At 45.9% G+C, this 27,683-nt stretch overlaps 1 protein-coding gene across 1 annotated transcript; it reads right to left on the reverse strand.

Annotated features, from left to right (window-relative positions):
* Positions 1-809: 809 nt before the first annotated feature.
* On the reverse strand, positions 810-26,577 carry tet3 (tet methylcytosine dioxygenase 3). The gene is made up of 11 exons (XM_061071649.1): positions 26,552-26,577; positions 25,759-25,818; positions 10,617-13,572; positions 8,706-8,796; positions 6,912-7,005; positions 5,633-5,841; positions 4,795-4,945; positions 4,597-4,686; positions 4,195-4,332; positions 3,699-4,047; positions 810-2,928 (listed from the first exon to the last, which is right to left on the reverse strand). Exons 3-11 carry the CDS (start codon positions 13,522-13,524, stop codon positions 1,163-1,165), a joined length of 5,796 nt encoding a protein of 1,931 aa, XP_060927632.1. The 5' UTR covers positions 13,525-13,572; positions 25,759-25,818; positions 26,552-26,577; the 3' UTR covers positions 810-1,162.
* Positions 26,578-27,683: the final 1,106 nt, after the last annotated feature.

Here is a 27,683-nt window from a genome sequence, read left to right on the forward strand (position 1 = left end):
ACTCTGATACCCCACCTTGGTCCAAATCAAGATATTTACTTGCAAATACCATTTGAGCCAGATCTGAGCTTGAGCACCAGAACAAAAACAGCATCAAGTGCCATGAAGAGTAGTGGAATGAAAATCAAACAGAGCTGAAAGTTGAGCACCAATTGAAAGCTGGAGGGTGTAGAAGAGGCGGAGGAGGAGCGCATCATCCAGGTACAAGGCAGCAATGTGGGGTTTAAGGGCTAATGGTTATCATTTTTAAATTGGGCTTTAAATTACCACTATTTTCATCAGAACGATTGGATTATCTATGATTTATTATAATTTATGACTTCAGAGCGCGTGGTCACTGCTCTCAGATACACACTGAAACCATCCACTGTGGAAAATGTGGAGCATTCAAATCAGCTTTCCAAATATAGGAAATTTAGACCCACATTGATAATATTTAAACATATTTTTATGGAGGCCTGAACTAGATTGTTTTAAATTAAGGTTTCATATCTGTCAGTAATAGAGATACATATCTACGGGAAGCCTGCTGTAAAGGCTTTACTATAAAGAGTGGTATGATTACTGTGATATTGATTTGCTGTCTTGCCCCACAAATAATGGCTCCTCCTTCCTCCAAGCACATCTGGAATATTGACAAGAACAAAGAAAATCAAATAGAAAATAGGGGACATGTTTTCCAAACATGAAAAAAAAAAATGTTTGAGTCCCAATGACTCAGACTGATTGGTTTTAAAAAATATATATAAGCAAAAAATTCTATCATTAATAACATTAATGAAAACATCAATAATAAAAAAAAACAAGTCTTCATCATAATAATACCTGTAATAACAACATTGACAGTAACAATAGCAATCATAATAATATTGATAATAGCAATAATTAGAACCATTAAAATTCTACAAACAAGAGAAAGCAATGGAGTTCCTCTCCAGGGAAGAGAGAGACAGAGCACCACAGGCAGTGTGTCTGAAGTCAAAACCACTGCCTGACATGAGGTAAAAAACAATAAAAATGTCCCCTCCTACAAGAGGACTGCAGAGGGGACAGGATTCAGAGATGCCAGACTGTCAGACGGGCGGAGAGACATTCATCCTGCTCATCACTGTCTCCAGCCCTCCACTGCACCACTCTGTAGTCAGTTTGCGTCTGTCTGACATCAGACAAAGTGGCTGTAGGGCCCAGTGAGGCGGGTGAAGGCATAGGGAGACACAGTAACCATAGAGGTGGTGTGGAACGTGGGGGCTAACCTTGTCACTGGCCCTTCCCTCTTGTCTTTAGATTGTCCTGGGCCAGGACTCGCACCTGCCGCTGTAGCCCCCCATTTGCGTTTCTTACCGAGGGCCTTGATGTCTTCCTGGGAGAGGCCAAGGAGAGCCGCTTCCTGCTGCCTCTGCAGTGCTCGCTCCGCCAGTATCTTCATTTTGGCCTCCCACAGAGCCAGGCCGTGCATGGGCTGGTTGAGGTTCTTGTGCTGGTAGAAGACCAGGGAGATGCGGGTGGGGTGGGAGCGATCAGGCCTTCTGAGTGGTGTGGTGGCGTGTAATTCCCGACGGGCACATTCAATCAAGATGGAGCCATGGGCTGGTGCAACAGCTACACCCCCAATATTGGGATCTAGGAAGTTGTGCTCGCTGTCCGAGAACACCTCGTCCTCCTCCCGGCGCCTGATGCTCTCGATGTCACTCTGAGCTTGCCTGAAGTCCCAGTGGACCTGATCTGACTGCTGCAGGGCCTCGGGGAAGAGACGGCCCTCAGGGGCAGGGGACGGAGTACTGCCTGCCGCTGAACCACCACAAGACTTCCAGGCCTTCTCCTGGAGCCCAAGGGGAGTGGAACATCGACTCTCCCCAGTCTTGGACCAGATTTTGTCTGGGTATGCTGCAGGATTGCTGTGCTTCAAACCAGGGCTGTATGCAGGGCTGGGCCAGTGTCTGGGGTTGCCAGGGTCTGGGGTACCTGGCTGTGGTGTAACTGAGCCTGAGTGAGAGGTGCCAGGCTGTGGTGTACCTGGGCGAGGGGTGCTGGAGTGTGGGGTGGAAGGACGTGCAGAGCCTTGGTACATGTTGCCTTGGAGCGGAGTGCCAGGGTAAGGGGATGGAGATGGAGAGAGAGGTACCTGGTGTGTTGGTGATGGGGCAGGAGAGGCCATCATGGCATGTGAGCCTGGGTATGATGCCCACTGCTGGGGGAAGGGAGAGGACTGCCGCTGCAGTGAGTGTTGGTGGAACTGCTGCTTTTCCAGGTTCAGTGATGAGGCTTCAGAACTTTGTTTCTGGTTCAGATGGCTGTCCCAGTTTGTGGGAGCGATACTTCCATTAAGCTTGTGTCCTGGCCAAGCAGCATGCTGGATGATGTTGCCTGGTGTGTTAGCACCAGCCTGGCTCGGCACTGTGCCTTCATAGACGGGCACATCCATAGGCTCCTGTTTGATTACTGGAGTGCCCCTGTTGGAGTGCTCAGAGGAGACAGAGGAAGGACGGGACTGGTTGTAATCTGCAGGCTGGCCATAAGCGCTATGGTGTGGTTGGCTGGTTTGCTCCAGGTGGCCAGGGTAGGACTGGGCCAGTTTGGCCTGAAGGCTCTGAATATCAGGTTTCTGGTCTACTTGGACAGCCTTACCGCCTGCTTTGGGCAAAGGGCCATTTCGACCCTCGTAGGTTCTCAGCTTAGGGGGGAAAAGTGCATTAGGGGGGTAGTTGTAGTAGCCATAGTGCACTGGGGGCAGATTGGGTGGTGGATGGTAACCATTCACTGGATCAGGTGCAGAGGGCTGGCCATTTGGGGGGAGGCCTCCCCTTGCATAGTAGGCAGGGTGTGGATAAATGTTGTTGAATGGGTCTGCTGCCTGCACAGGGTATCCATCTATTGATCCGTTGAAGGGCTCCTTCTTGATGTTGGGCTTCATCTCTTGTTTTATAATTGCTGAATGACCAAAACAAATGAAAGGAAAATTACACACTAAACTTGTTATCATCTTATTAAAGGCATTTTATCTTTTTATTTTCTTTATTCCTCTATTGGACATTTATTCTTTGATTCATTTGACACACTGATTGCCTGTTAAGGTAAATGTACATCAGGCTGCCATACAAGGCCTCAAGTCAAACAACATAAGTCATTTTCAGACATAAAGACTTTACTTTGCTTCGCTTTTCACACATGCACAACACAACAGGACGTTCTCTGGACAGTAGTTTTCGCAACAGCAAGAAATCCTCCGCATTATACGGGTGAGAGGTGGCGCAGCCCAGTACAGCCGGCAGAGGCAGGAAGTGACATATTCATTCTGCTGCGGAGATCACGTGATTTCACACACAGACACCTGTGTCGGCTCTTATCACCACAAACTCTCTTGACATGTTTGTGTCTTTTATGTGTGTGTGAGATTGCCTTTTCACGAGAGATTTGTTTTGTCTTTTTGTTAAATTTCTTAACATTTTGCATCTGCTGTGTGTTAGCAGGGTCATGAACCCCTCCACCCCCCCCTTGTGGTGATGTGTTCTCACATTGGATTCTCCTGACTTTCTACAGAATTTACAGATTGATCTGGGGCCTCTCAACCATACATCTCCATTTGCACATGCACCTCCTCTGGAGAAAATACAGAGGATCTGCAGAGTTCAATGCATGTCTGAAAGCAGCTATAATTTCCCTTAAAGTGACACAAACAGAAACACAAAACAATAACCCACCTTTATTGCCTTGGGGTTGAGGTGCACTGCAGACCTCAGTCTTCACCACTGTTTTCTCTGGCATCTCCCCTGCCTGCTGCATTAGTTTAATTTTCTTCTTCTCGGTCGCGGCCTTCTTGGCATCCAGTCTGCGCTGTCGGCACGACTTGGCAGGTTCGGGCAATTTGCGTACTTCACGGCGGAAAGCCTGCAGCACATGGATGGCTTTTGTTTTCATCTTGAGGTTCTGGGCCTCCTCGCTGCCAAACTCATCAGTCCGGGAAATCTTGTAGAGAGGCAGCACATGAAGCTGCTCGTCATCAGGGATCTCCGTCACCGAACGGTTGTCCTCTTTAGTTAAAGTGCACACCTATCAGAGAGGGATATGGAAATGTAAACTGTGCTAGGCAACAGAGCATCCCTTTATTTAGTTTCACAGAAAAAAAGAACATTGTGGCTGTTATTCACAGTAAATTAGCACCAAAACAAACACTTAAGATTTAGTGAGTGGTCTTACCACTGTGCAACCATTATGGAGATTGTGCTGGTCCTTATGAGCGTGGGCGCAGAAGTCCATGCAAGCAGTGACTCCAGAGAACGGTCGGCCCTCCTTTAAGCCCAGCCTGCACTCTGGAGCTTTGGACTCTGTCTGACACTAACGGAGAGGACAGCAATACGAGACAACATGTTAACAACTAAGGTTTTTTTCTCAATTCTCAAAGTCGGCACTTGAGAGAGAGAGAGAGAGAGAGAGAGAGAGAGAGACACTTTGTAAGAAGCAGGAAATGTTTAAGTGTGACAGCCAGTGTCTTGATAGCCTGATAAACAGAACCGTTTACTGTGTGTGAAAAACATTTAAGGTTTAGTGGGTGGTGAAATTAGGTTTTTATTGTGTTAAGATTGTGTCTGTACAACAAACCTGATTACTGTACGCCTGTGGGGCGAGCCGTTCGTACAAAGGAGCCACCTCAGTTGCAAGATCCTGAAAGTTATCCCTGAGTTTCTCCTCCTGCAAAAAAAACAACAAAACATGAACCACAGGTCAGAAGACTTCACAGACCCACAGACCAAACTCTAACATAAACAACTCCTTCATTGTTGTGGTTTTGATGAATACCTCTTCAGGGCGATCTCCTTGTAGCCTGAACTTGCGCGGCAATTTGCTTCGAGCGTACTTGCAGCCATTAAAGTACATACTCCACGAGCAGCCAAAGGAGAAGGAAGCACCACAACTCTCGGAATCCTTGCCTTGACATGCACAGGTACGGCTGCAGGGGGAGACAGTGAGCATGCTCTCAGCTTAATGTGTAAATGATGCGAACCCCATGAATGCGTGTACATCATGCGTGTACACTACATGTCAACTGAGCTGAATAAGACATGAAAGTGGCAATGAGAGAATTTGGGTAACATTTAATTTGGAGCACTAATGTTACACCACGTGGTCTCCTGCAAGTTCGATGGAACAGATATACATTTTATCTTGAACTTATAATACACACATTTGAGGTCATGAATTAGCGATTCGATAGGTTAATAGCATTTAAGGTACATGTGCAAATATCTGGTGAGGAAGATACATAGTTTAAATGTTTTGCAAACACCTCATGTTTTGATTTCGGGTGATTTTATCTTCATGTCTATAGAACTTTAACTTTTCTATATCACAAATATCTATACACATCTCACAGGATAATCTGCATAAACCCAACCACATAGAAAACTTAATGATTAGGGTCTTCCTCTAACTCCTGATAAAATGACCTGAGATAAAATAGTTAATGTTACAAAATCAACTCTTCACTTTAAGTTCCTCCATGACCAAAATACCAGGCATACATGCAGCAAAAGTACAGTAATACAATATAATGCTGACATGCATGAGCCATTTGTTTGAACATTCGCAAACATGTCGTTTAGAAAACCAGTGTCAAAGAGTACCGATCAATACTCACTCATCATTCAGGCCACAGCGTCGGCTGGTGGCGTTGCCGTATTTGGTGAGGCTGTCGCTGAGCTCACGGTACAGCTTGTCGGCCAGCATCTTCGGGACACCTTCCCAGGCCATAATGAGGATGATGATGACAGCGTTGGCACAGTGGTGGCCATTACGCTCACGCACCAGGCAAAGCAGTTTCTCTGTCTCACTGCCACGGCGGATGACCTGACAGGAAACAGAGCTTATCATTATCCTTGCTTTTACTTACACAGGGGAGTTAGATAAGCATCCTAAATCATCATCAGAAACAGCTCCATTTATGCTCAATTGTTCAACATTTGAATGTACACTGTCATTCTCACAACTAAAATGAAATGATAGTAAAAGCTCCTTTAGATGTAATGCACATATACACACTTTTGAAACACTGTGCCAAATACAATGTAGTTGATGCTTACACTGTAATTTGGAATTACATATGATGCATGTGTAGAAATATGCATTACTTTGCTGAGAAGAAACAATTCTACTTATGATGCTGTAGGTTGAATTAGTTGCAAAGTCAATTCACAGTACACATACTAGAATATGTTATTACCTTTACTCTGGTGGAATAAAGGATATAAATATTCTACCTCACAATATCCCCTCTCTCTCTCGGTCTCAAACACACACACACACACACACACACACACACACACACACACTTATCCTCTATATTTGTAAGGAAACACATTATTGACATAATGCATTCCCTAGCACCTTACCCAAACTGTATCGATCATAACTAAGTGCCTAACCAAAATCTAATTCTAACCCTAGACCTAAAAACAAGTATTAACCCTTAAAGACGCCAAAATGTCCTCGCAATTGTGTTTTTGAACCAAAATTGGTCCTAAAACTATACAAAGAAAAGTACACACACACACACACACACACACACACACACACATACACACACACACACAGCCTCACTCAGTATGTCGGGATAAAGTCATAAAGTCATTAGCAGGAAGTGTCAGGGGTGACAGAAAGGGTGAGCAGGCAGTTGTTACAAAGCGAGACCTCCTACTGATTTACTCACTGTTAGTAAACTTGGCTGTGGGTCTCCACACATATTCAGTACAAGTACATACACACATACATCCCCCTCCACATCAATCTGCTGTGGATTGGCTGTCTCTGTTGTTCTCTCTCTTACTTTAACACAATGCACCATTCTTTCATCTATCTGTCATTCGATGAAGGCTTTTTCAAACCTCAGCACCTGACAGTGGGGATGAGATACAACTTACCCACTTGGCGATGGGACATCCTCGTGAACTCTTTCCCTCTCTGCCTGTGTACACCACCTTCTCAATCCGGACAGCCTCCCCTTTCTCTCCATACCTGAACAGGAGATGACGAAAGTTAGAGTTGTTTTAGATGTTCACGCACTTAAAAACATTGGATCGAAATTTAGCACTAAGGCTTGCGGTGTGAACGGAGATCAAGATTAATAAAGACAGGCCAAGCTCAGCAGTTCTGGCAGGAGAGGAGTGTTCATGAGACTCTGCTGAGTTTCACACAGGAGCGTCAGTGTAAACCAGAACCCACTAGCCTCTACACAATGCCAGCCCCAGGGTTCCTATTGGACTGATTTTTCTGCTGGGGTTTGTGTCCAAATATCATCATGTTGTGTATTCGCTCTATGTGTTTGTGAGTCTGGGCGTTAGGAGTGCCCGGACAGCCAGGCCTCATTTCCACCCCAGCTTTTGTCAAAGTGTGGAGGTGTATAGTAGAGGGGAGGGGTCATAGGTTGCGTTGGGGGTGGGGGTGGACCACCAGGACCTGTCAGATGCCATATCAGGTCACCTCACTGACTGATACCTGCCATTGTGAAAACTTCAGCCCTGAACGGATTTGGAGTGACAGTGAACACAAGGGGCTCCTGCTGAATAGGAATCACTCTGAGGGGGGTGAGAAAGTGGGAGGTGGAGTGGGCTCTAGCACCACGGGGGTGGCCTGCTAGGGTCAGGGGTGGGTCAAAGGTCAGTTGGGGACTATGGGGTCTTAACATCTTACATCATCTCTCAAACAGAAAGTGGTCCAACGTCCCCACTCAACCCGTTCTCTCCCGGGACTAATGACTCATTGGTCTTATTAGTGAATAACAACCAAACATGCGCCTCAGTGAAATGTACAATGTTCAGTTTCTGTAAATAGGAGGAATGACTCAAGGAGGCATCCAGTTATAGAAGGTTACGACTCTGATTGTTCATGTATCATGTGGTTGCAAATAACAGACACCACTAAACATCTTCAGATTGTATTAACTAATCCTAAAACATTTCATCATGTTGGACCAGTTTTTGTGAAATAATCCGACAGCATTTTATCCCAGAGGCTGTAACTGCACTTTGGTTATTAAAAGCACCAGCAGGGGATCTTTCTGCTGTTGCGCCCTAAATTGAATAAATAGTAATCCTGTTTTTTTATAACAATGTCTGATTGATGCACTTTAGGCATTGGATTATTGGATTAGGTTGGGGAGGCTGTCTTGTAAATACTATGTATGAGACATGGATTAGATGTCCTGTTAACTAATACTGAACATCATCGCTTCTTCTATATTTACCATCAATTTGATTTGAGATTGTTCTCTTTGAAGTTATATTTATATCATTTACATACATAAAATAATATATCAAACGTATAATCCTCAATTAATAGAAAAGCAATATTATAAAATACAACTGACGAAGATCATGCACAAAAACACAATCAATAATATCACGATGATATCATATCATATTTTCTACAAGAGTTTACTTTCTCTCCACTTCTGTCCCTTCCTTCTGACTTCCTCTCCCACCATCTTTCTCTGTTTCTCTCTCTGTGATTGGATCTCTATCCTTCTTCCTCCCTCTGATATGCTGATGATGGTGTTACTCCTACTGGATTCTGGGTCACAGATTCCCTGAGGACAAAATGTGAGGAGGAGGGAAGGTCGAGGGAGAGGAGGAGGAGACATGGAAAGCAAGAAAATGTAGGAGGGAGAGGAGAGGAGAGGAGAGGAAGGGAGAAGAGGAGAGGAGAAGAGAGGTCACCTGGTCTCCATCAGAGTTCGGATGGATGCAACAGTAGGTCCAGATCCCAGGTGATTGTAGTAGGGTCCTTCGTCTTTCTCCTGGATTTGTTCTGGAAAAACACACAGTGAGGACGTTAGATTTGGTATTGACAGTTTACTCATTCTCCTAATAATGGTTTATTACATATCATAAATATTTTTGACAGACACTTGAGTTTATCTAGATATAACTATTGTTTAGTCTGGATGTTTATTACTATGAGTTAGTGAGTAAGAAAACATTTGACTGACTTTACTAGCATGTGGTTACTTGGTGTATTTAATTTCATCTACATTTCATCGTGCAAAAAATAAAAAAAGGGTTAAATGACGATACACTTCTTTTCAATACATTGTGCTATACTTAGGTTAAATATCATTTTTGTCAATACCATCATCAACACAAAAAAAAAAGTTTCTGGTGTGGATATTAGTTAGACTTTATGATTTTTTTTAGCATTTCATTGATTAACCAAATGTCAACAATTAGGGGTTAATTCATGTCTCGCTCAAGCTGCAAACATTTACCTGTAAATCTATCTAACTCAGTGAAGAAGTGAAGGGTCTGTGCATTTTATTATCAGGTTTCCGTTGTACAAGATCAAAGATACATCTCATGTGTTTTGGTGTATTTTTTTAACATTGAGAAGCGTGAGAATATCCGACTACCCCCCCCCCCATTGCACAGACAGTGGGTTGTGACTGCAGGGTGTGGTGCATGAGTGGAGACACTTTGCAAAGCAGAAGAGTTTTGAGGTAGTAATGACTGACTCAGTGTATGTGAGTGTTAATAGAACTGAGGGTGTGTCTGAGTGCACAATGTGTGTGCACCTGTGTTTGTGTTGTGTGTGTAAGTGTGTCTGACCACCGGCCTACACACGCCTGTATTTGTCAAACCAGGCCATGTGACTTCAGTGCACAGAGCAGCAGTGTGTGACCTACATTTACTATAAGTAGGTAATCATTTAGACTTTATTGGACTTTGCATTGCCTACAGTATATCTGTCATACCAGCTTTCTGTTTTAAACTGTTTAACAAATAATGTGCTTCTCTTGCGTCTGTAAATGACATCTCTCTAAATGTACACTGAACACTTGTCAGCCAACTGTCTGAAATATGGACATACATTACACACATGTGTTGTGTATATCTGGCTCAAACACAACTTGAGGTCAGGGTGTGGCTCAGGGAAGGAAGTGGAGGAGTGATACAAAATTGTTGTGACGAAATTGTGTCTGTTTGTGTACATCATGCTTGTATATTGTATCCTTGTGTGTTTGAGGCAGTCAAATGTGGTGTTGCGCTACCATGAGTAGACGTGGTAATGTGGGAACACCCTAACTTTTGTAAATAAATAACCTGAGCAGGTTTCTGCCCAAACTACAGGCCTGAAATCCACTTCTGTGTGGCTTTAGGTCTGGAACGACTGCTATTGTTTTCTTCTGCTGCCTTTATTGTCTCTCACTATCACAGTATGGATGGTTGCAGCCGGACAACCCACCAACACACACATTCTTAGACACACTCAACAAGCATCTATAGAGAAGCTGGAGGGGGAGGTGTGACAAACAAAAACTAATAGCTGACCGGTGCAGATTAAGTAGTGAAGCATTTGCTGTGATTGTTTTATTAATGTTTAGCTCAATAGCAAAATATTCAACTTGCAAGTTTAGAATGTATTCCTGCATGCAAACTTGCAACCTTTTTTATCCGACACTGGTCAGATCAACATTCTTGAATGTCGCTCTACTCAGAAATGAATGGGGAATGTTTGTGTGAACATTAATGAATGTGGATCTCATAAAGGGGCTAATGCAGTTTGTGGACTGACAGCAACCCAATTCTCCTGCATACACAAAAGCACTGACAGGCACTAACACACTGACTTACCCACACAGGTACAGAGGGGAAACTCTGACTGTAGATCCTTGGAGGGAGTATCCAGCAAGCTCTTGGTGGGGCTCTCCAGGTAACGCAGAGGAGACTCGAGGAAGCCTCTGAGAGATGGAGAAGAAGGCAGACTGTCCTTTGTCGGGGTGTCCTCCTCAGAATAGCATGTGGTGGACAGCACTGTTATATCACCCGAGGTTTCAATCTTCATGCGTTTAGGCAGCGGGGAACAAGGAATGCTGAAATGATCCTCTGTCACACTGGGTTGCTGCTGCTTGTCCAGCATTGCCTCATGCTGCAGAGAGACATGGAGGGGCCCCTCACACTCCTCCTTCACAGGGGTCTCTGTGGAAGCCTGGGTCATGGCTGATTCACTTTGGGTCCCTGACTCATCCTTGTGAGCATCCATCTCCTGATCAGTGTGATGAGGTGTGGAGCTAGCTTGAGTGGTGAGAACTGAGGGAGCTGACTGGGACGTGGATGATGATGTGGTACTGAGGTCCCGGGGACTGGTCTGGGACTGATTCCCCAGCTGCGGTGCTAAAGCAATTTCCTCCTTTGGCTGACCAGCAGGAGCATCTGGGGCGTCCCCAAATTCAGCCTCAAACTGGCGAATCAGATCTTCGTACTTAGGGTCTATGTTGATAAGACTCGGTAATTGTGAGGTGCTGGATGGAGACATGGAGGTCAGAGGTGTGGTGGTGCTGGTGTTACTGGGGGCCAGGGGAGCTATTCCTTCTGACTTAGCATGGGCTGCAGGAGCCATAGGTGGGGGCAGAGGGCCCATATGGGCTGGAGTGTTTTCTGACAAAGCAGAAACGGTGAAAGAGGGAGTCATTGAGGAGTTGGACATGGATACCTGAGATTGGGCTGGGGCAGGGAGGCCTGCAGCAGCAGCCTGAGTGGAGTTACTATGGAGGTGCAGAGGAGGGAAACAACCTGCTTGCAGGCTGGTCAGGGCCGGGGCTCTGTCCATCATGAGGACTGGTGGTTTCTTTACACTGATCTGAATCTGAGGCAGGAACGTTGGCAAGGAAGCTTTCTGCTTGGTCTTCTTGATGATTATCTGTTTGGGTTTGGGCAAGGGAGAGCTTGCAAGCATCCCACTTATACCTTTTAATACAGGAGACCCCTGGACACTCTTTTTCTTCCTGGGTTCTTTAGGTTCCTGCTTGATGGCCAGATGTGGCAAACCTTCTGCCTCCATCTGTGGCCACCATTTTTTCAAGCTTTGGCAAGCCAAAGGTGCAGATGGGCCTGGTGCTCCAAAGCCAGGGGAGTGGTTAGAGAAGAGATTCCTCTTGTAGTGAAGGTGCTGTTGTAGAGCTGCCTGAGTGGAGTGGCTGATGACTGCTTGGCCCGGTGACATGTGAGTGCCAGGGTAGTGCTGACCCTGCTGCTGACCATTAGCCATGCCATAATGTCCCATGGATGCAGCATGATGATAGTGCTCACCAGAGTCTTGCTCTTGCTTTAACCTGGACAGTGCTGGGTTATCCTGGGCCTGGATACCTCCATTCTGGTTCAAGCTGAGCTGCTGTGTGACTGGAAGCTTGAAAGGAGCATTGCTGAACGTGCCACTGGTGTCCCCAAGCAGCTGTTTGAGCTCTGACATAGGGTCTGAGCTACTGTGAGGTGCAGCAGCAAAGTGAGACTTGGGCTCAGACTTAATACACATCCATGAATTCCTCTGTTCAGAGCCTCTGTCTGGGCCCTTCTGCCATTGTTGGGGACTGTGGCTGAAGCCTGGAGGTTTTCCCTGACCTGGGAAGGGAGAGGTAGAGGAGGGGAGAGGGGAAGCATGAGGTGGCTGGCCCTGTGACTGGGGCCTGTGGTGCTCAAAGGACACTGGAGCCTGCTGGCTGGTGTGTATTCCTGGGGGGACGGACTGGCAACGTGAGGATGATGAGTGGGTGCCGGGAGAGTGTAGAATCAAGCTAGAGCCATTGGGTGGCTGGGATGGGAGATTCTGGGTATGTTGGTGGTGATGAAGGTTACTGTTGTAAGGGCTTTGACCAGGAATGCCAACAGCTTGTGGATTGGTACCAGATAACTGGGTCAGGGCTTCAATGGCAATAGCTGTCTGAAGATTTATGTTCTTTGCCTTGGCTAGGGAGAGCACCTGGGGTGAGCAAGGAATTGGGGGTTTGGAGCAGGGCACCTGGTCTGGGTATGGGCCTTGAGATCCCTGTAGCTGCTGAGAGTATGAAGTAGAAAGATGGTGGCCACCATTCACCTGGGTGTAGGGCTGAGGTTGATGCTGCAAACGGGGTTGTTGTAGATGAGGGTCTAAGTGTGGGGGAGCATCAGTGGTCTTGGGGGCACCTTGGTCCTCGCTGGTTGCCAACTTAATCTTCTTATCCAGCCACTCAAGGTAGTCTGGACAGTCAGGCCCATCACAGTTGCAGTTAGCGGGCTTGTGTCCGTGTTTGGCTTGGCTCAGTGCTGTCTGTAGCGTGTTCAGGTCTTCTGGAGTTTGATGCCTTCCCTCAGGAACACCTGCAGAGATTCTGGCCTGAGCCCCCTCAGCACCCTTCTCCTGGGCGAACCTTTCATATAACTGGGCTGTGTTAGGCTGCGCAAGAAGGTAGGATGAGGAAGAAGAGGGAGGCAAGGAGCCAGCAATAGCGGAAAAAGCCACCAGATTGTGGGCATCCTCCATGTTTGCATGGTGCACAGGCTCTCCAGGGGTTGAACCACTGCTGCTCTTCCAACATGGCTGCTTTTGTTGGGTGTCACTAACTTTGCCTTTTCCTGCCACCCAGCACTTTCTTGGAGGGATGCTTTCTGCCCTCTGCTGCTCCGTTTCCATAGATTCTTCATCATCAGTACAGTAGCGATTCACTCCATTGGCCAGTTCCAGGTTCAGCGCGCCTTCCTGGAGGCGGTCATGTGACCCAATTTCCATTTGGCCGCCACTTCTGGGGCCATCCACTGAAGTGACTTCACAAACAGTCTGAAAGACAGATATGAAACAAGGTTAGTCAGGTTATAAGAATCCAAAAATTCCAGGACTGATATGCAAAAAACAGACATAAGACATAATCACCCACTTTCACCAAGTGTAAATAACAATAACTGTAAATGTATATTTCCCTCTTCACAGCTCTCCCCTCTGACACATACATAACATACAGTGCTCCAGGGTCAGGTCAGTAGGGCTCAAGAAATGTGAATTAACTATGGTTTCAGTGGATTGATTTCACAACAAACTTGTTTTGTCACAGCTCGTCACAGGTCATGCGACACATTTTCACTGCTGTATATGGAGACACACTACTAGCAGTTGGACTATGCAAAGCGGACAGATGGTGTTGAGAGACTGTGTGTGGTACAGGTGGTGGAGTGATGAGGGAAACAGAATCCAATAAAAAAACAGGCCAAAGTTGAATCACAGGAAAAAATATTTTTCAGCTCTCAGGACTGGACTAAGTAATATTTGTGTGGAAGTGCAGAAACTATTACGGTGTCATATCTTGAAGTAATGCACACAATACACAAACAGTTTTAACTGCACATCCTGAAATCCCCTAGATAGAAATACACCAGTTTCAAGATGAGTGGAGAGATGTTGTTGAAGAACAAAAATTAAAGGACAGACAGTAATTTATGGATTTATTAGGGGGGTTATTGAGGATTTTTTTGTGTTATTTAGATTCTTAGTATAAAAATGCAATGAAACACCAATTAAGAAGAACTGTTGATTATCATAATCTACAAAAAAATATACAATTAGTTCCTGGGTAAAAAAAGTACTCTGTCAGAAAGTGAAACAATTTAAACATGTTTGATATCTTCTTTTAAAAAAGAGAAATATACTGTATCGGACTACAACACCTATACTCATACAAAATTACTTTCATCTGCCAAAACTAGGTATTGATTAAGTTGTGGTCTTTGCGGAAAGCGCTGAACTACTTTTGGAATATGTTTTCCAATAATTTATAATGGGCTTGTTTGAATTTTTGTGTTGAGTGTTAAAAAATGATTATGGCGGCAAACTGCAGCTAAACTAAGGGTCTCAGAACCCGAGTGCATCGCTCATTCACTGGAGCATAAAACCAAAAGATAACTATCCAGAAAAAAACCTTAAATGGCAAACCTAAAATGGTCAGTGTGTTATGCTAAAATAATCTGAAACCCAACAGACAGCACCTTATCTAACACAACAGCCTAGAGCAGCGCTGCTTGTCATGAGATGTATCAGTGAGAACTGTCTTTGTCAAACGAGAGATAGAACCACTTGTTTGAAGATGACCTGGTGTCTGAACATCACAGTTACTTGGTCATCCTGTACTGTCATGTATTGACAGTTACCACATCTGTTGCAACACACAATCACATCACATGACCATTACATTTTTAAGGACTTTATTCTGCTATGCTGGAGGCACCAGTAGAGTGAGTATTACAATAATAATGTATTATTATATATATAATATGTAATCTGAGTTGTCGGCCAAATATGTTTCTCCAGTTCACATGGATTGTCAGATATTACGTGCTGACAATATTTGGCCCAGCTCTTCATAGATCACAGTTAAATGAATGAAGAGAAGAACAGAAAACAAGCATAATCCAAGGGCAGGCAGAGAAATCATTGACAGAGTTCATGTTATGTCTTATTGCTCTTGTGTAATGACAACAATGGCAGACGCAATATAAAAAAATATTTTATAGGGGATGTGCTATGAATAACATTTATAGTGTCAAACCATTCACCTTGTGTGTTTACTATAAACACAAAAGTTAACCCTAAACAAGCGGCTACTGATTCACAAGGAAACATTAGGTTGTAAGCACAATCCTTCCCTGCCAGGAGACATAACAAACACTGCACTATGATAATGTGAAGGGGATATCAATATTTTTTATAACCAAACACACAACTCAGCCAGCTCATGTTCCACAGCCCAACCTAACGTGATCAAGTCCCTGATCCAGATTGATGTGAACCACAAAGTGTTCTATCATCTCCAGCTATAGAAAAGAAAAAGAAAGATGGCTTCTGCTTGTAGATCCGTCAGCGTCTGACAGCAGAAGTGAGGCTGGCGTCCAGCTTCCCTATCATTTGAATAATATTGAAATTAGCTTTTGAAGTGGCTAATTACTGGCCAGGCAGTACGCTCGGCTCTTTTGAGTCCACCTTCTGCGCCGGGTGTCTGATGGGGGGGGGGGTCCCAGGGGGTGGCGGTGGTGTTGGTTAGAGGTTGAGTGAAGGGGGGGTGGGGGGGTGGGGGGGACAGCCGGCATGCAATACGTGAGAGGCCCCATGTCTGCACTATCTGTGGCATCAGACGGGAAAGAGGAAGGGGGTGGGGGGTTGCTGTTTACGGCAGTTATGAGAACTGCAGTGTTGAAACAGAGTGACTGCAACACTGCACAGCCTCACATCCCACAATCACGCACCGTCAGACACACACACGCTGACACTCTCTTTTCCTCTTTTTCTCAGAGTAACACACACACAAAACAACTACCACAGGCTACAGTCACATGGGTTCGTAGCACTTCCTGCTGAACATTTACAACAATGACATTTTCTCACCCGTGCCAGTGCGGGTGACAAATACTTCACCTCACACAACCTTGATTGACATTTTGTGAGTCATAACTACAAAAACACACACACGCATTCACACCTGCAGCCATGTAAATCTCACCAGGTGACCAGGACTGTACAGATCACGTGCTTCCACAAATATTGACTCTATCCTCTATCTTCCCTTTAACTGTGTCACTCACACACCCGTACACTTGTATTTGAATAAGCTCGGCACACACACACCAATAACTGCGTCTGAAACTGTCAACACACCAAACAGGATCAGACCTCGCAAAACCTGGTCGACCAAGCACCGGTGTCTGGGAGCCCTTTAAACCAGAGGCGCCTCTACAGCTCTGTGTGTGTGAGAGAGAGTGAATCCTGTTCAACACTGACACAGCAAAAACCACCGGAGAGAGGAGGTGAGGTGTGTGAAGATACTACCGGTGCTAGTGAGGGGGGGTCAGCCTGTTAATAGACAGCTGAACCTTAATCCTAGATACACAACAGCACCCCATCCTCCCTCTTGTCCTCCTCCCTCTCCCTCCCGACCCCTTCCTCCTCCCGCTGCCGTGCTGAGCAGTAACATGAAGCAGAGGCTCTGACAATATGAAGCCGGCTGAGAGCCTGAGGACCGGCGGCGCATACTTACGTGCTCCTTGGCGTCCAGACGGAGTTGCCGGTCATAGAGCGGAAAGCAGAAGAGGACACGGAGAGGAGCATGGGACTGGCTTGCCGGCACAGCAGCCTTTTCGTTGGCTTGCTCCTTTCTACTTCTTCCAGTCCGTGCAGCGCACAGACAGAGCTAGTGCCAAGAAACACATGCATGCATTCACACGCGCACACACAGTCGGTTGCACACACACCACACACCTCCCCCCAGCGCAGCACACACGTTACTCATTCTCCTGCCTCTTCTTATGTCCAATGCTTTCTGTTCTCTCCTTTTTCCTTTCTCATTATCTCTGTCTGCTCCTCCCTTCCTTTTTTCAATATCCTCTTTCTTTCTCTCAGCTACACACATGCAGTCGGCTTCTCTTCGCAGCCCCCACCTTCGCCTCTCTCTCTCTCTCTCTCTCTCCCTCCCTCCCTGCATTCCCCTCCCTCTCGCGCAGCCTCTCCCTCCATCTCCTCTGCTCTCTCTCTCTCTCTTCAGTGTGTGCAGAGCGAGAGGCCATTATCTGAGCCACAGCGGGCACGTACGATGGAATGGAGGAGTGTGCAGTGAGCAGAAACAGAGAGCGCTGTGAGGGAGAGAAGCGAGTAGCGGCAGCCTAGGAAACAGCACAGTGCAGCAGAGCTCTCACCAATGAGAACACCTCTCCCAGTCTCTATCCACGCCTTCCAACCCTGCTTGCTTTGCTATATTAGATGGCGTTACATATAAGGCTGTGTAGTGTTCTGTTGATCCACAAAAACCAAGTATTGGCAATTTCAACTATGACAGAGCTTCCCGGCGAACCCAGCGGCTGCCAACCAACGCTAAGACAATCTCAACTCACAACGGTATCAACAGGAACGAGAGAAAGGAGCAAAAGAACAGAAGCTTCACGTTGCTTATTCATTCCTTCTGCAAACGACCTCTGCTTTTCCTTGCAGAGATTTTCTTCCACCTTTGAGCGTCGAGCCCCGGGCCAACGGAGAAGCCATCGATATCGGTTCCACAATGTCCATTTTCTTCCTCATCCACATTTACGCCGGTTGCCTATTCATCGCGTGAAACGAAGGAGCTTCTATCTTACACCCGGGGCTGATAATGCATCCTTCAGAAAGACTGCATGCACAAGAAAGTGGAAGGTTTCGTAGATGGAGAGGGAGCTGGCTTCGCTAGCTGGTCCTTCCTCTAAGATTCAAAGGACAGAGACAAGGTGGAACGTTTTTGACCGAGGGAACCGAAGGGTCACTTGATATATAAATGAATTCATCCAAACTCGATATCGTCAACCCCTTCACGTCAGGAAGGATGGAAATGGAACAGTGATGGAAGTATGATTACAACAGAAGTAAAAGAGCGAGAAAACTATACGACAGTCGAGAGTGGATGACACTTCACCCAACGAGAAGAGCAGGATGAAGAGAAGGGAGTGGAGAAAGACACTAAGGAGACGGAAGTCTGTGGAGATGACAGTCAAAAGCAAGACGGAGTCATTCAGTTACTCATGTGACTGACTCTGTGATGGTGAAGGTGAGATGATGAAGAAGAGGAAGAGGATGCAAACATAAAGAAAACTGGCAAGTTGTAGTCCAACGAAGACAGCAACCGCTTCTATTCAACCCTCAACAGTTCACCAGGGACACGAGACTTCTGTCCTCTCCCGTCCACCAGCCTGTGATCACGTCCTCTTCGTGTTCTCTCCTCACCATCGTTCTGTCTTCGCGTCACGGCCGCTATCATCACCAGCAGCACCGTGGTGATGATCCCTGGATGTTTCCTCTCTCCTACGAGCAGGCTGACCCGGCCTTGCGGTGTCTCCTCTCTTCTCTCCAACATGGCTTCGGAGTTTCAGAGCAGATTAAGCCAGGAGGATCGGACGGAGAGGAAAACATGGCTGTACCTTCCATGCAGATCGCTGTCAGCTCCGTCGTTATGTTTTCTCTGTTATGTTACCGAGCGTGTGCCAGCAACACTGCGATAACTTCAGTAACCTTTCCCTGCTTCTCATAGTTTGGCTTCCCCCCCCGGTTGCTCCTGGTCTCTCTTGGAGCTTTCTGCCTTTGCCTCCCTCTCTCTGAGCCCTTTTCTCCTTCTAGCATAGCTTATTGCATTACCGTTCCAACGCTTTCTGACGCACCCGATCACTGGCCCCCGTAAATTGTACACTGCCTGTCTCTCTGTGGCCACACATATTCGTACGTACACACACAGATGAGCGTCAATCCCAGAGAGAAACACTGCGCACAGCCTAAGCTGTCTAAGGGAAGGAGAGAAGAAGTAGAGCATTAGGGTCACATGACCGGGGACTGCCAATGAGCGAGAGAGAAAGCAGTGAGCGAGAGAGGTAGGAAACACATGTGGAGGTGACGTAGCTGCATCGTCACCATCGTCAGCGTCTCCCACCACGATGCGTGCCTCTGCCACGGGGGTGGGCGCATGTATCATCTGACACATGCCCAGTCACTACTATCACCAACACCACAGACCAATGGACGCAGACATGCTCTTCCACTCGCTCGGCTGACTCGTGCTGGCGCTGTCCCCCCCCCCCCGGCTGAACAGTGACACAGCATTTGTAGCTCACGACTCGACTTAACCCCTGAGTCACACGCTCTCCACGCACAGTTAGTTGATCGTTTCACAAACCGACTGAACACAACAAGACTTTCGGAGTTTTGAAATGAGCCTCAAGAAACAGAACCGAAACATAAGTTGAAGTTTTTGACGGAAAGGATGGAGGGGAAACCATAATACAACATAATACATGGAGTGGGTTTGTCATTGTCAAAGTAAAACACCGAGACGACAATTAGAACATAACATTACCGTAGGAGAGGAAACCTCCAGGGTACACAATTCAGCTGTTTCCCACACACGAGGCTAAACAACAAACTGTAACACAATTTACTGACTATAGGTAAATTACAGTTAGACTTCTCTACTCTGTACTTTTAAATAAAAATAGATTTACTACTGAATTAAGACAGAGACATACATTAGGTGTTTTGCTGTCTGATTAAAACTACACAGGAGTATCAGCACAATGTTGTCATGCAGGTTTAACCAAAAGAGTGAACCTCCTCAACACAATAGGTTACATCTCAACTAGATAACACAACTTGACAGGTTATAATACAACCAGGAAGCAGACAGTCTGTAGCCATAGTTACCTTGTAATTTAACTGTTTCCTCACATCACACTGAGCAAGACATTATAATTAACATCAACAATCCAAGTATCTAAACCTTTGAGTGAAAAGAAAAGAAAAGAAATGTGACACTTACAGTAAACCTGCTGTAGCCCGGCATTGTGTGTGTGTGTGAGAGAAAGACAACGAGAGAGGATTGGATGACAGAGAGACTCCAGTTCTCACTTCATCTCACAAAGTCTTCAATTTATCATTCAAATGACTTGTTTCACGCCCTCGTCTCTCTTTCTCTCTCCATTTCTCCCTCTCTTTCCATCTCTCTCACTTCTGTCTCTCGCACACTGTTTCTCAGCAGCGTGGAGGAAAGATCTCTGCTTGTAGGAGGGATGACTGACAACAAAAGTCCGACCCTCAGCGATGTGTGTTGGGTTGACTTGCAGATGACTAAGCCTGACTCATCGTTCTCTTTTCTTCTCAACAGAGTCCTGACATACAACCCTCACAAGCTGAGCTTTAAAAACATTTTATCATCACCATCGGTAGTAGGAGGTGTGTGTGTGTGTGTGTGTGTGTTGAGAACAAATTGTGTGGTTTCAAGAACTAAATTCTCTCTTTTTGCCTCTATCATCTTTAATCTGTGAGAAGATCTGGGTCATTTAGGGTAAAAACACTTTCTCAAGCGTGTAATGACTCACATGAGCATCATGGTCATGACATGAGGGTCCTTCCCCCTCCTCCCTCCTCTTCCTGTCAGCTGACTCCACCTCCCTCTCCACCAATGCTCCTATACCACCCCCCATTTGCCCTGCAGTCTAATGGCATCAAGGTCATCTGATTTGACACACTCTGTCACTCTCTCTCCTTCCCCCTCTCCCTCTCTTTTTCCCTTTATCTCTTTACCTGTCACTTTCTTTCTCTTTCACTGCACACACACACACACGCCTGTTTATCATCAGAGATTGAGACACCAAAGGGTCCTGCAAATGCTGGGGCACATTTCTATGGGGGGGTTTTTTCTCCACACACACACACACACACACACACACACACACACACACACACACACACTGGAGCTCATACAGTATTGGATTGTTAACTGAGGATCACTGGGTTTATTGGTGGGCGGGACCAAAGGCTGCAGGGCTACACTGAGCGAATTTGATTTAACAGAGTAGAAGCACCACAGAGTGTTTGAGTCCATCTGTTTCTCTATATGAGAAACAAACTGTAAACATGTTGTTCATATTCAAGAATCCTCATTATGTCCTTCCTTCCTTCCATCTGTCTGCTGACTGCCCAGGCAGGTTGGTGTTGGGTTCAGGGCGTGTTTGGGTGCGGATCGTAGTAGCGAGTGTAGTGTATCCAGTCTGAGTCATACCTCCTGACATTTGGCACGTGCAAGTCAGCACGAACAGACCCAGCTGGGGGAGGGCTACCCCCGCCCCCCCCTAAACTCCTCACAAAGAGAAAGGGAGGAGTGGTTTGGTGGACAAAAAATTGAAAGGTGGTGATGGGTGTGGGGGGGAGCTGTTGGGCTGGGTGGAGCCGCTAAAAAAATAACAAGGAGAAGGAAGAGGAGGGGAGGGGGCGCTGTTTCTGAGAGGCAGCTCTTTGTGCTTGAGGATAGGGAGATGAAAAGAAAGACAAAATGTAATCAATATACATGTTTCGAAAAATGTTGGCTCTGAAAGAAAGAGAGTGGACAACAGACAGAAGGGACATGGATACTGAAATATGAGAATTAAAAGCATAAAAAAAGAACACTGCGTACTATCTGCCCAGGTAATGTGTGTAAAGCCATGGAAAATAGCTCAGTGATGTTATCTTAAACAGTTATAGAGGAATCATATTCAGCCTGAGAGAATATGTGGCTTTTTGTTTGTAAAATTATCTGAGAGTACAATCATAAATCAGCTCAGAGGGAGAAAGAGAGAGAGACCTTCCTCAGTCCTGCACAGTGGCTGGTTGCCAGCCTTGTCTCTCTCAGGACTCGGGCTAAGATTAGCTTCCCATATGTTCAAGTCAGGCGTAGCCGGGCTTAAAGGGACAGCACTCAAAACAGAAGAACCTTCCCCATGAAGCCATGGAAGTGCTGAATATAAACTAAACTACCTGGGATCTACAACCGGTCAAAAAGTATCATTTCATTATTCAATAATGAAAGATAGACTGCTAGGATGAAGAGGATAATTTGTCCTGAAGTTAACGTGTTTTACTTGCAATGCATTTCTACAAGTTGGATGTCTTATCTTGTCATTAGTCCAATTCTCCACCTTTTTTAGCAGATATCAGCCACCGGTGAATTTACATATACTTTAGAAATCCATATTTTCAGGTGCGTGACCCAATAGCGTGTGATGAAAACTCAAACAGCTGTGGCGCTGTATTACGTAAAACCCGGCAGCATCTGGCAGCAGAGGGATCCGGGGCTGGATGAAGCGCGTGCCCAGTGGGAGCAGCAGAGGAGCTGCCAGAGAGGTGAGAGTTAAAGAGCTCCAGCAACAGCGTAGAGCTCCTCCCCCTTCTCTTCCCATTCATTTTTTATTAACTGCGGCACCAGGCGGCTGAAGAACGTCCCTCCGACATCAGACACAGACACCACCAACCTTTACTCATATTGCCATGCAGGCTATCGATCCACGCCAGGAATCTGTATCGGCTACAGTCACGTTCAGTGGTACATGCAGAACTATACGCAACCGAAACATTGCCGATATGAACGTCTGATGACTGTCATTTATTGGAAATGTAAGATGACATCACAGCTTCCTAAGTTCAGACTGACTGGGTGCATGTGAGGCAACTGTTGCTGACTACCCAAATTATAATATCATGTAAAATCAGGATTTATGGATGTTGTTTTCAAATAATTACAGTGTCTTTGATACAAATATATATCTTGTCTAACCATTGAAGGAAGAGTGAGTGTTATTAACTTGCAGTGAACACCAGTCACTGCTGATGCAACAGTTGTTCAGAGCCAGAGAGCAGGTGACTGGGTTTGCATGCAAGATTGTAGAGGACAGTTAATGGTTAATTGTGGTTAAGTTACCTTTTTTACAATGATTCATCTTAAACTGGATTCATATTAACAGTTTTATCAGCATGAATTCTAAAGAGAGACACAGTAATTTCACTGACAGACATTCAATTTAATGTTTTAGGACATTAATTCATCTTGGTTTAAATATTTGACTGTGTTGTCGTCAAGCCAACACAAATAGGTGGATAAGTGATCAATCAAGTTGGATGTCTTATCTTATACAGCAAATAAATTATACAGTGTTTTTATACCTTATCTTTGATCCTGTCTTCATAGCTGAAAGCATGTTGACAATACTCAAAGAAGAATAACAAAAGGTTTTCAAGACAAATATCTTTCCTAAATAAAAAAATAACACAAATCTTCCCCATAACGCTTTTTAAAAACACATCAAAGAAAATATGTCAAAAATAACAGAATAATACTGATTGTGAGTCAAAAAGTCAAAAGTCTGATTTCTAAACTCAGAGGCAAACATCCTTCGTATTGTATTTTATATGTGAGCAGTGATGTTTCATTGTGTCTTTTGCACAGCTCTGAACTCTGTTTAGTTCTGTGAAAGACCATTAAATATCTTTTATTACAATCCAGTATCAACGAAAAACTCATTGAAGGAAAATAAGATCTGTCTGTCAATCATCATTTGAGTTCAAGTGGAAACCAAAGACGACCGAGACAACGTGAGTCCTGAGAGATAAACAGATGCCAGTCTCAATCTGAGAAACAAAACCAAATCTTCTCATAATTATTGACTACATGTGACACAGACTCTCACGGGAATCAGAGCTGCAGTTCTTTACAGTCTGAGCGGAAACCTAACAGAGCAGTAAACACAACGCCAGCCAACACTGAATGGAAACGGTGATGTCAAACCCTCCACTTCCTGAGTCTCTACTCGCTACCAGAACCACTCATTACCCAACTACACACACACACACACACACATACACATGTGCGTGTGGTGCCGGCTAGATGGTCATGTGACCAACCTTGGATACCGGACTTGAGCTAAAATTAAAGCAATGATGTCACTAGACATTCAGTGTTGCCACGGAAACTAGGTCAGTGTTAACCCCTTGTGAGCGCGGCTGGGGATTCCACGCGAGTATAAACACATGATTAGCAAACATTCCATCTGCGGTGGTTTGAGTAGTTCTGCTCTACTTTTGACTCTTTCCCACCAGTGAGCTGAGTGAAGTTCATCTCGTGTTTCAAGAGGAAATCCTGTATAAGGGCGTGGAAAACAAATCTGTCTGTCTCGTAACGTGTTGTGGTAACCTCACAACTCCGTTCTGTTTCCTGAACTGCAGAGAAAGCAGCCAGGCAGCATCACTCCTAATGATAATGACCTAATGATATATAATTGATCTATAACTGCTCATTTAAACAGTTAAAAAACAGTGTTTGTTGGGTGTGGACCAGGTTTGTCTCGATCGTTGTCCAGGAAACAGATCTTCATGAGATAGAGACACACACAGAGACACAGACCAAACAGGAGCTCAGAAAACCATAAACGCTGAGAACACAAACTTGTTAAACACAATCAGCACCGTCCCGCTAAAACGGATGGGATTCATTATTGTTCCCCCTGTGAACCAGATGGTCGTATGGACATTACCTTGTTGATAAAGTGACTGTGTACACATGGGTAGGGATAGGCATTAAACTAGAGTTTGTCCCAACAACTGGGCTAAACTCATTCATGCATTTGTAATGGGAGTGTCTGACCTGTTTGTTGTATCACTGCAGTGACCCAGGTGAATGTATGTGCTATAACTTATAATGTTTAAATGCCCTTTGAGGGGAAAACTTATCACTTCCACGTGTGTGACGGTTGCATCACTGAAAGGTGTGTTTCTTCTACGAGGGGACACGTTGTTGTGTTACTCTTTCTGTGACACCTCGCCGCACAAACTGTCTTTCAACATAAACAGACAAGCGTGCCCCGACTCGGCGAGTTGAGGAACAGCAGCTCTCCGTGGCCACGCGCCACAGGTTACTACGCCGTGCAATCAAACACGTACGCATGCGTGACCCACTAACTTTTACTCCCTTTACCTCATTTGACTCCAGAACCTTAGGAGAGGAGAGACGGCCCCCTTGCTAGCGCGTAGGGTTCCTCCTCCTCCGCCTCCCGCCTCCCTCTTCCTCTCCTTGGTCTCTTGCATCTACACATGCCTGCCTCTGGCACCAATCAGTGGCCAGCGTGGGACGCTTTAAACCGAGGACGCCGCCACTTCATCACCAAGGCGCTCGGCTCACCAGCGCGGCTTGGAGATCAAGTCAAAGTCGCTGATTTAGTGTCGTCAGTTCTCAAACAGAGGGACTGAGATTCAGGAGAGAAATGACTAACAGGGACTAGTCCAGCTTTATGAAGAAACCGCGAGGATGTCAAAGATGATATAATGAGCTTGTGTCTTCGCTGGAGAGAGAAGCGAATAGTCCGACTTCTTCAGTGGCTCAGACAACCACAACATTTTCCGTACAGCAGGTGTTAATGGTGAAACCCATTCTCACAAATACACACACTTACAAAGATAAAAACGATGGGCACATTTGTAAAAAACGCGTGTCGCTGTGTTGACTAACCACCAGGTTTACACCTCCTAAGAGCCTCACTGCACTGATGAACCAACAGCTGAGAATCAAAGCAGCATGAACAGAGATTACACACAGATGACAGAGATGATACACACACACACACACACACAAAACATCGCACAAACACAAATCCAATTGCCCTCTCTTACCTCAGTTGCCAGCTTAAGGTTTCCCAAACTGCTTTGACTGATGTCTTCAAAATATTCCACCTTTACAGCCGTCCGACAGAGCAAGAGAGAGAGGGGAGCGAGAGGCAGACAGAGAGAGATGGGAGGGGAAGAGAATAACAATCAATAAAATAATGCGACAAGGGCCTGTGCAAAAAAGACTCGGCAGCTATATAACCTGCATGTGGGTTCGACATGCAAATTTTTTTTTTATCATTCCTGTCGTCCTCAGAATACGTTCAAAAAGCAGCCGTGCATACAAATCTCTCTTTTCTCTGATCTGAGCTCAGACAGCGAGCCGGCACTTCCCTCTGCTGCCGGGACGGAGAATGAGAGACAGCAGAGCCAGGATTCAATTTCAATTATAGAATTATGCAATGTCTGTATCACCAACCTGCAGCCTCCTGATGTATATGCATCAGACAAGCCCCCCCCGCTTTTTTTTTTTTTTTAAAAGGGCAACTTGGCCCAAACGTGCACAAGTGTCAGCGGTGAGTTGAGCTGAGAGTCGGATGTGAGAGGAGGAGATGGTTCATCAGAGCCGAGCTGATAATTGGACAAACAAAAGCATCCTCTCTTATTTTGGCACAGCACGTCCCCCTTGTCTCCACGGCCCTGGCTGTCTCAATGTTAAACAATGTGTTTTGGTCTTGAGTCATTCCCCAGTCCCGCCAATCTCATCCCTCACCCCCCCCCACCACCCACCCATCAGCCTCACACCCACCCACCCACCCACCCATCAATCCTAAAATAGTCTGGAGTAATGAATATTTACCCTCCAAGCCTCTGAGCTGCCTTGGTCTGTACTCCTCCGTCCGCTGGCCAAATCCCCATCAGAGGACTCCGACTCCCTCTCGTCTTCACCTCCTTCCCTCTATCCCTTTCTTCTCTCTCTCTCTCTCTCTCTTTCTCTCTCTCTCTCTCTCTCTCTCCCCACTCTTCTCTGTCTCTTTCTCTCTCTCTCTCTCGCCTGTGTTCCTGCAGCCCATTCAGGAAGCCATCTTGTGTTTTTAATCTGGTTTTACATGAGCGCTCGTACGCACGTTCTCTCTCTCTCTCTTCTCTCTCTCTCGATGTCCCTGGCTCTACCCCCCTCCCCTCTCTCTCTCTCTCTCTCTCTCTCTCTCTATCTCTCTCTCTCTCCTACTAGTATGCCAATAGGTCTACCGAACACACACTTAAACACATACACACACTTACACACAACAGAGAGATTTTTTTTCTCTTTGATCACTATCGCACCTTCCTCCCACGCGTTGAGTTTTTTTTCTCCCCTCTCCTGCATATATGATGTGAATGCCCCTCAGCAACCCCCCTCCCCCCTTCGCTGTCTCTTCAAACATATACACAAATGCACGCACGCACACACGCACAAAAAAAAACACACGAACACAGAGGTCGTCGGAGAGACGTCACGCTACAGATAGCACACAAAGCCAGGCCGTCCACCAATCAGGGGCCGGGCTGGGCTCTGCTGCTAGGGTGAAATTGAAGGAGAGCCAGGGAGGGCGGCGACAGAGGGAGGGAGAGAGAGAGAGAGAGAGAGAGAGAGAGAGAGAGAGAGAGAGAGAGAGAGAGAGAGAGAGAGAGAGAGAGAGAGGGTTAAAAGAGGAGGTTAAAATACAAGAATGAAAATAGTTTGCGTGTGTGTTTCTGTGTGTGTGTGTGCAGATCCATAAAAATGAGAAATAGGAGCTGACATAAAGAGACAGGGTCAGGGTGGACAGAAGGTGTGTGTGGATGTGTACGCGCATATGTGTGTGTGTGTGTGTGTGTGTGCATTGGGGGGGGATGGGCTCTCTCTATGCCTGTCAATTATCTCCTCGAACTCGCCTTCCCTAAACAATGCCTCTGGTATGTGGTATCACTGAGCACCATCTGTGTCAGGGCTGCCTGCAATAACTGGA

This window comes from Limanda limanda, chromosome 5 (assembly GCF_963576545.1).
Source record: "Limanda limanda chromosome 5, fLimLim1.1, whole genome shotgun sequence".
Lineage (NCBI taxonomy): Eukaryota > Metazoa > Chordata > Actinopteri > Pleuronectiformes > Pleuronectidae > Limanda > Limanda limanda.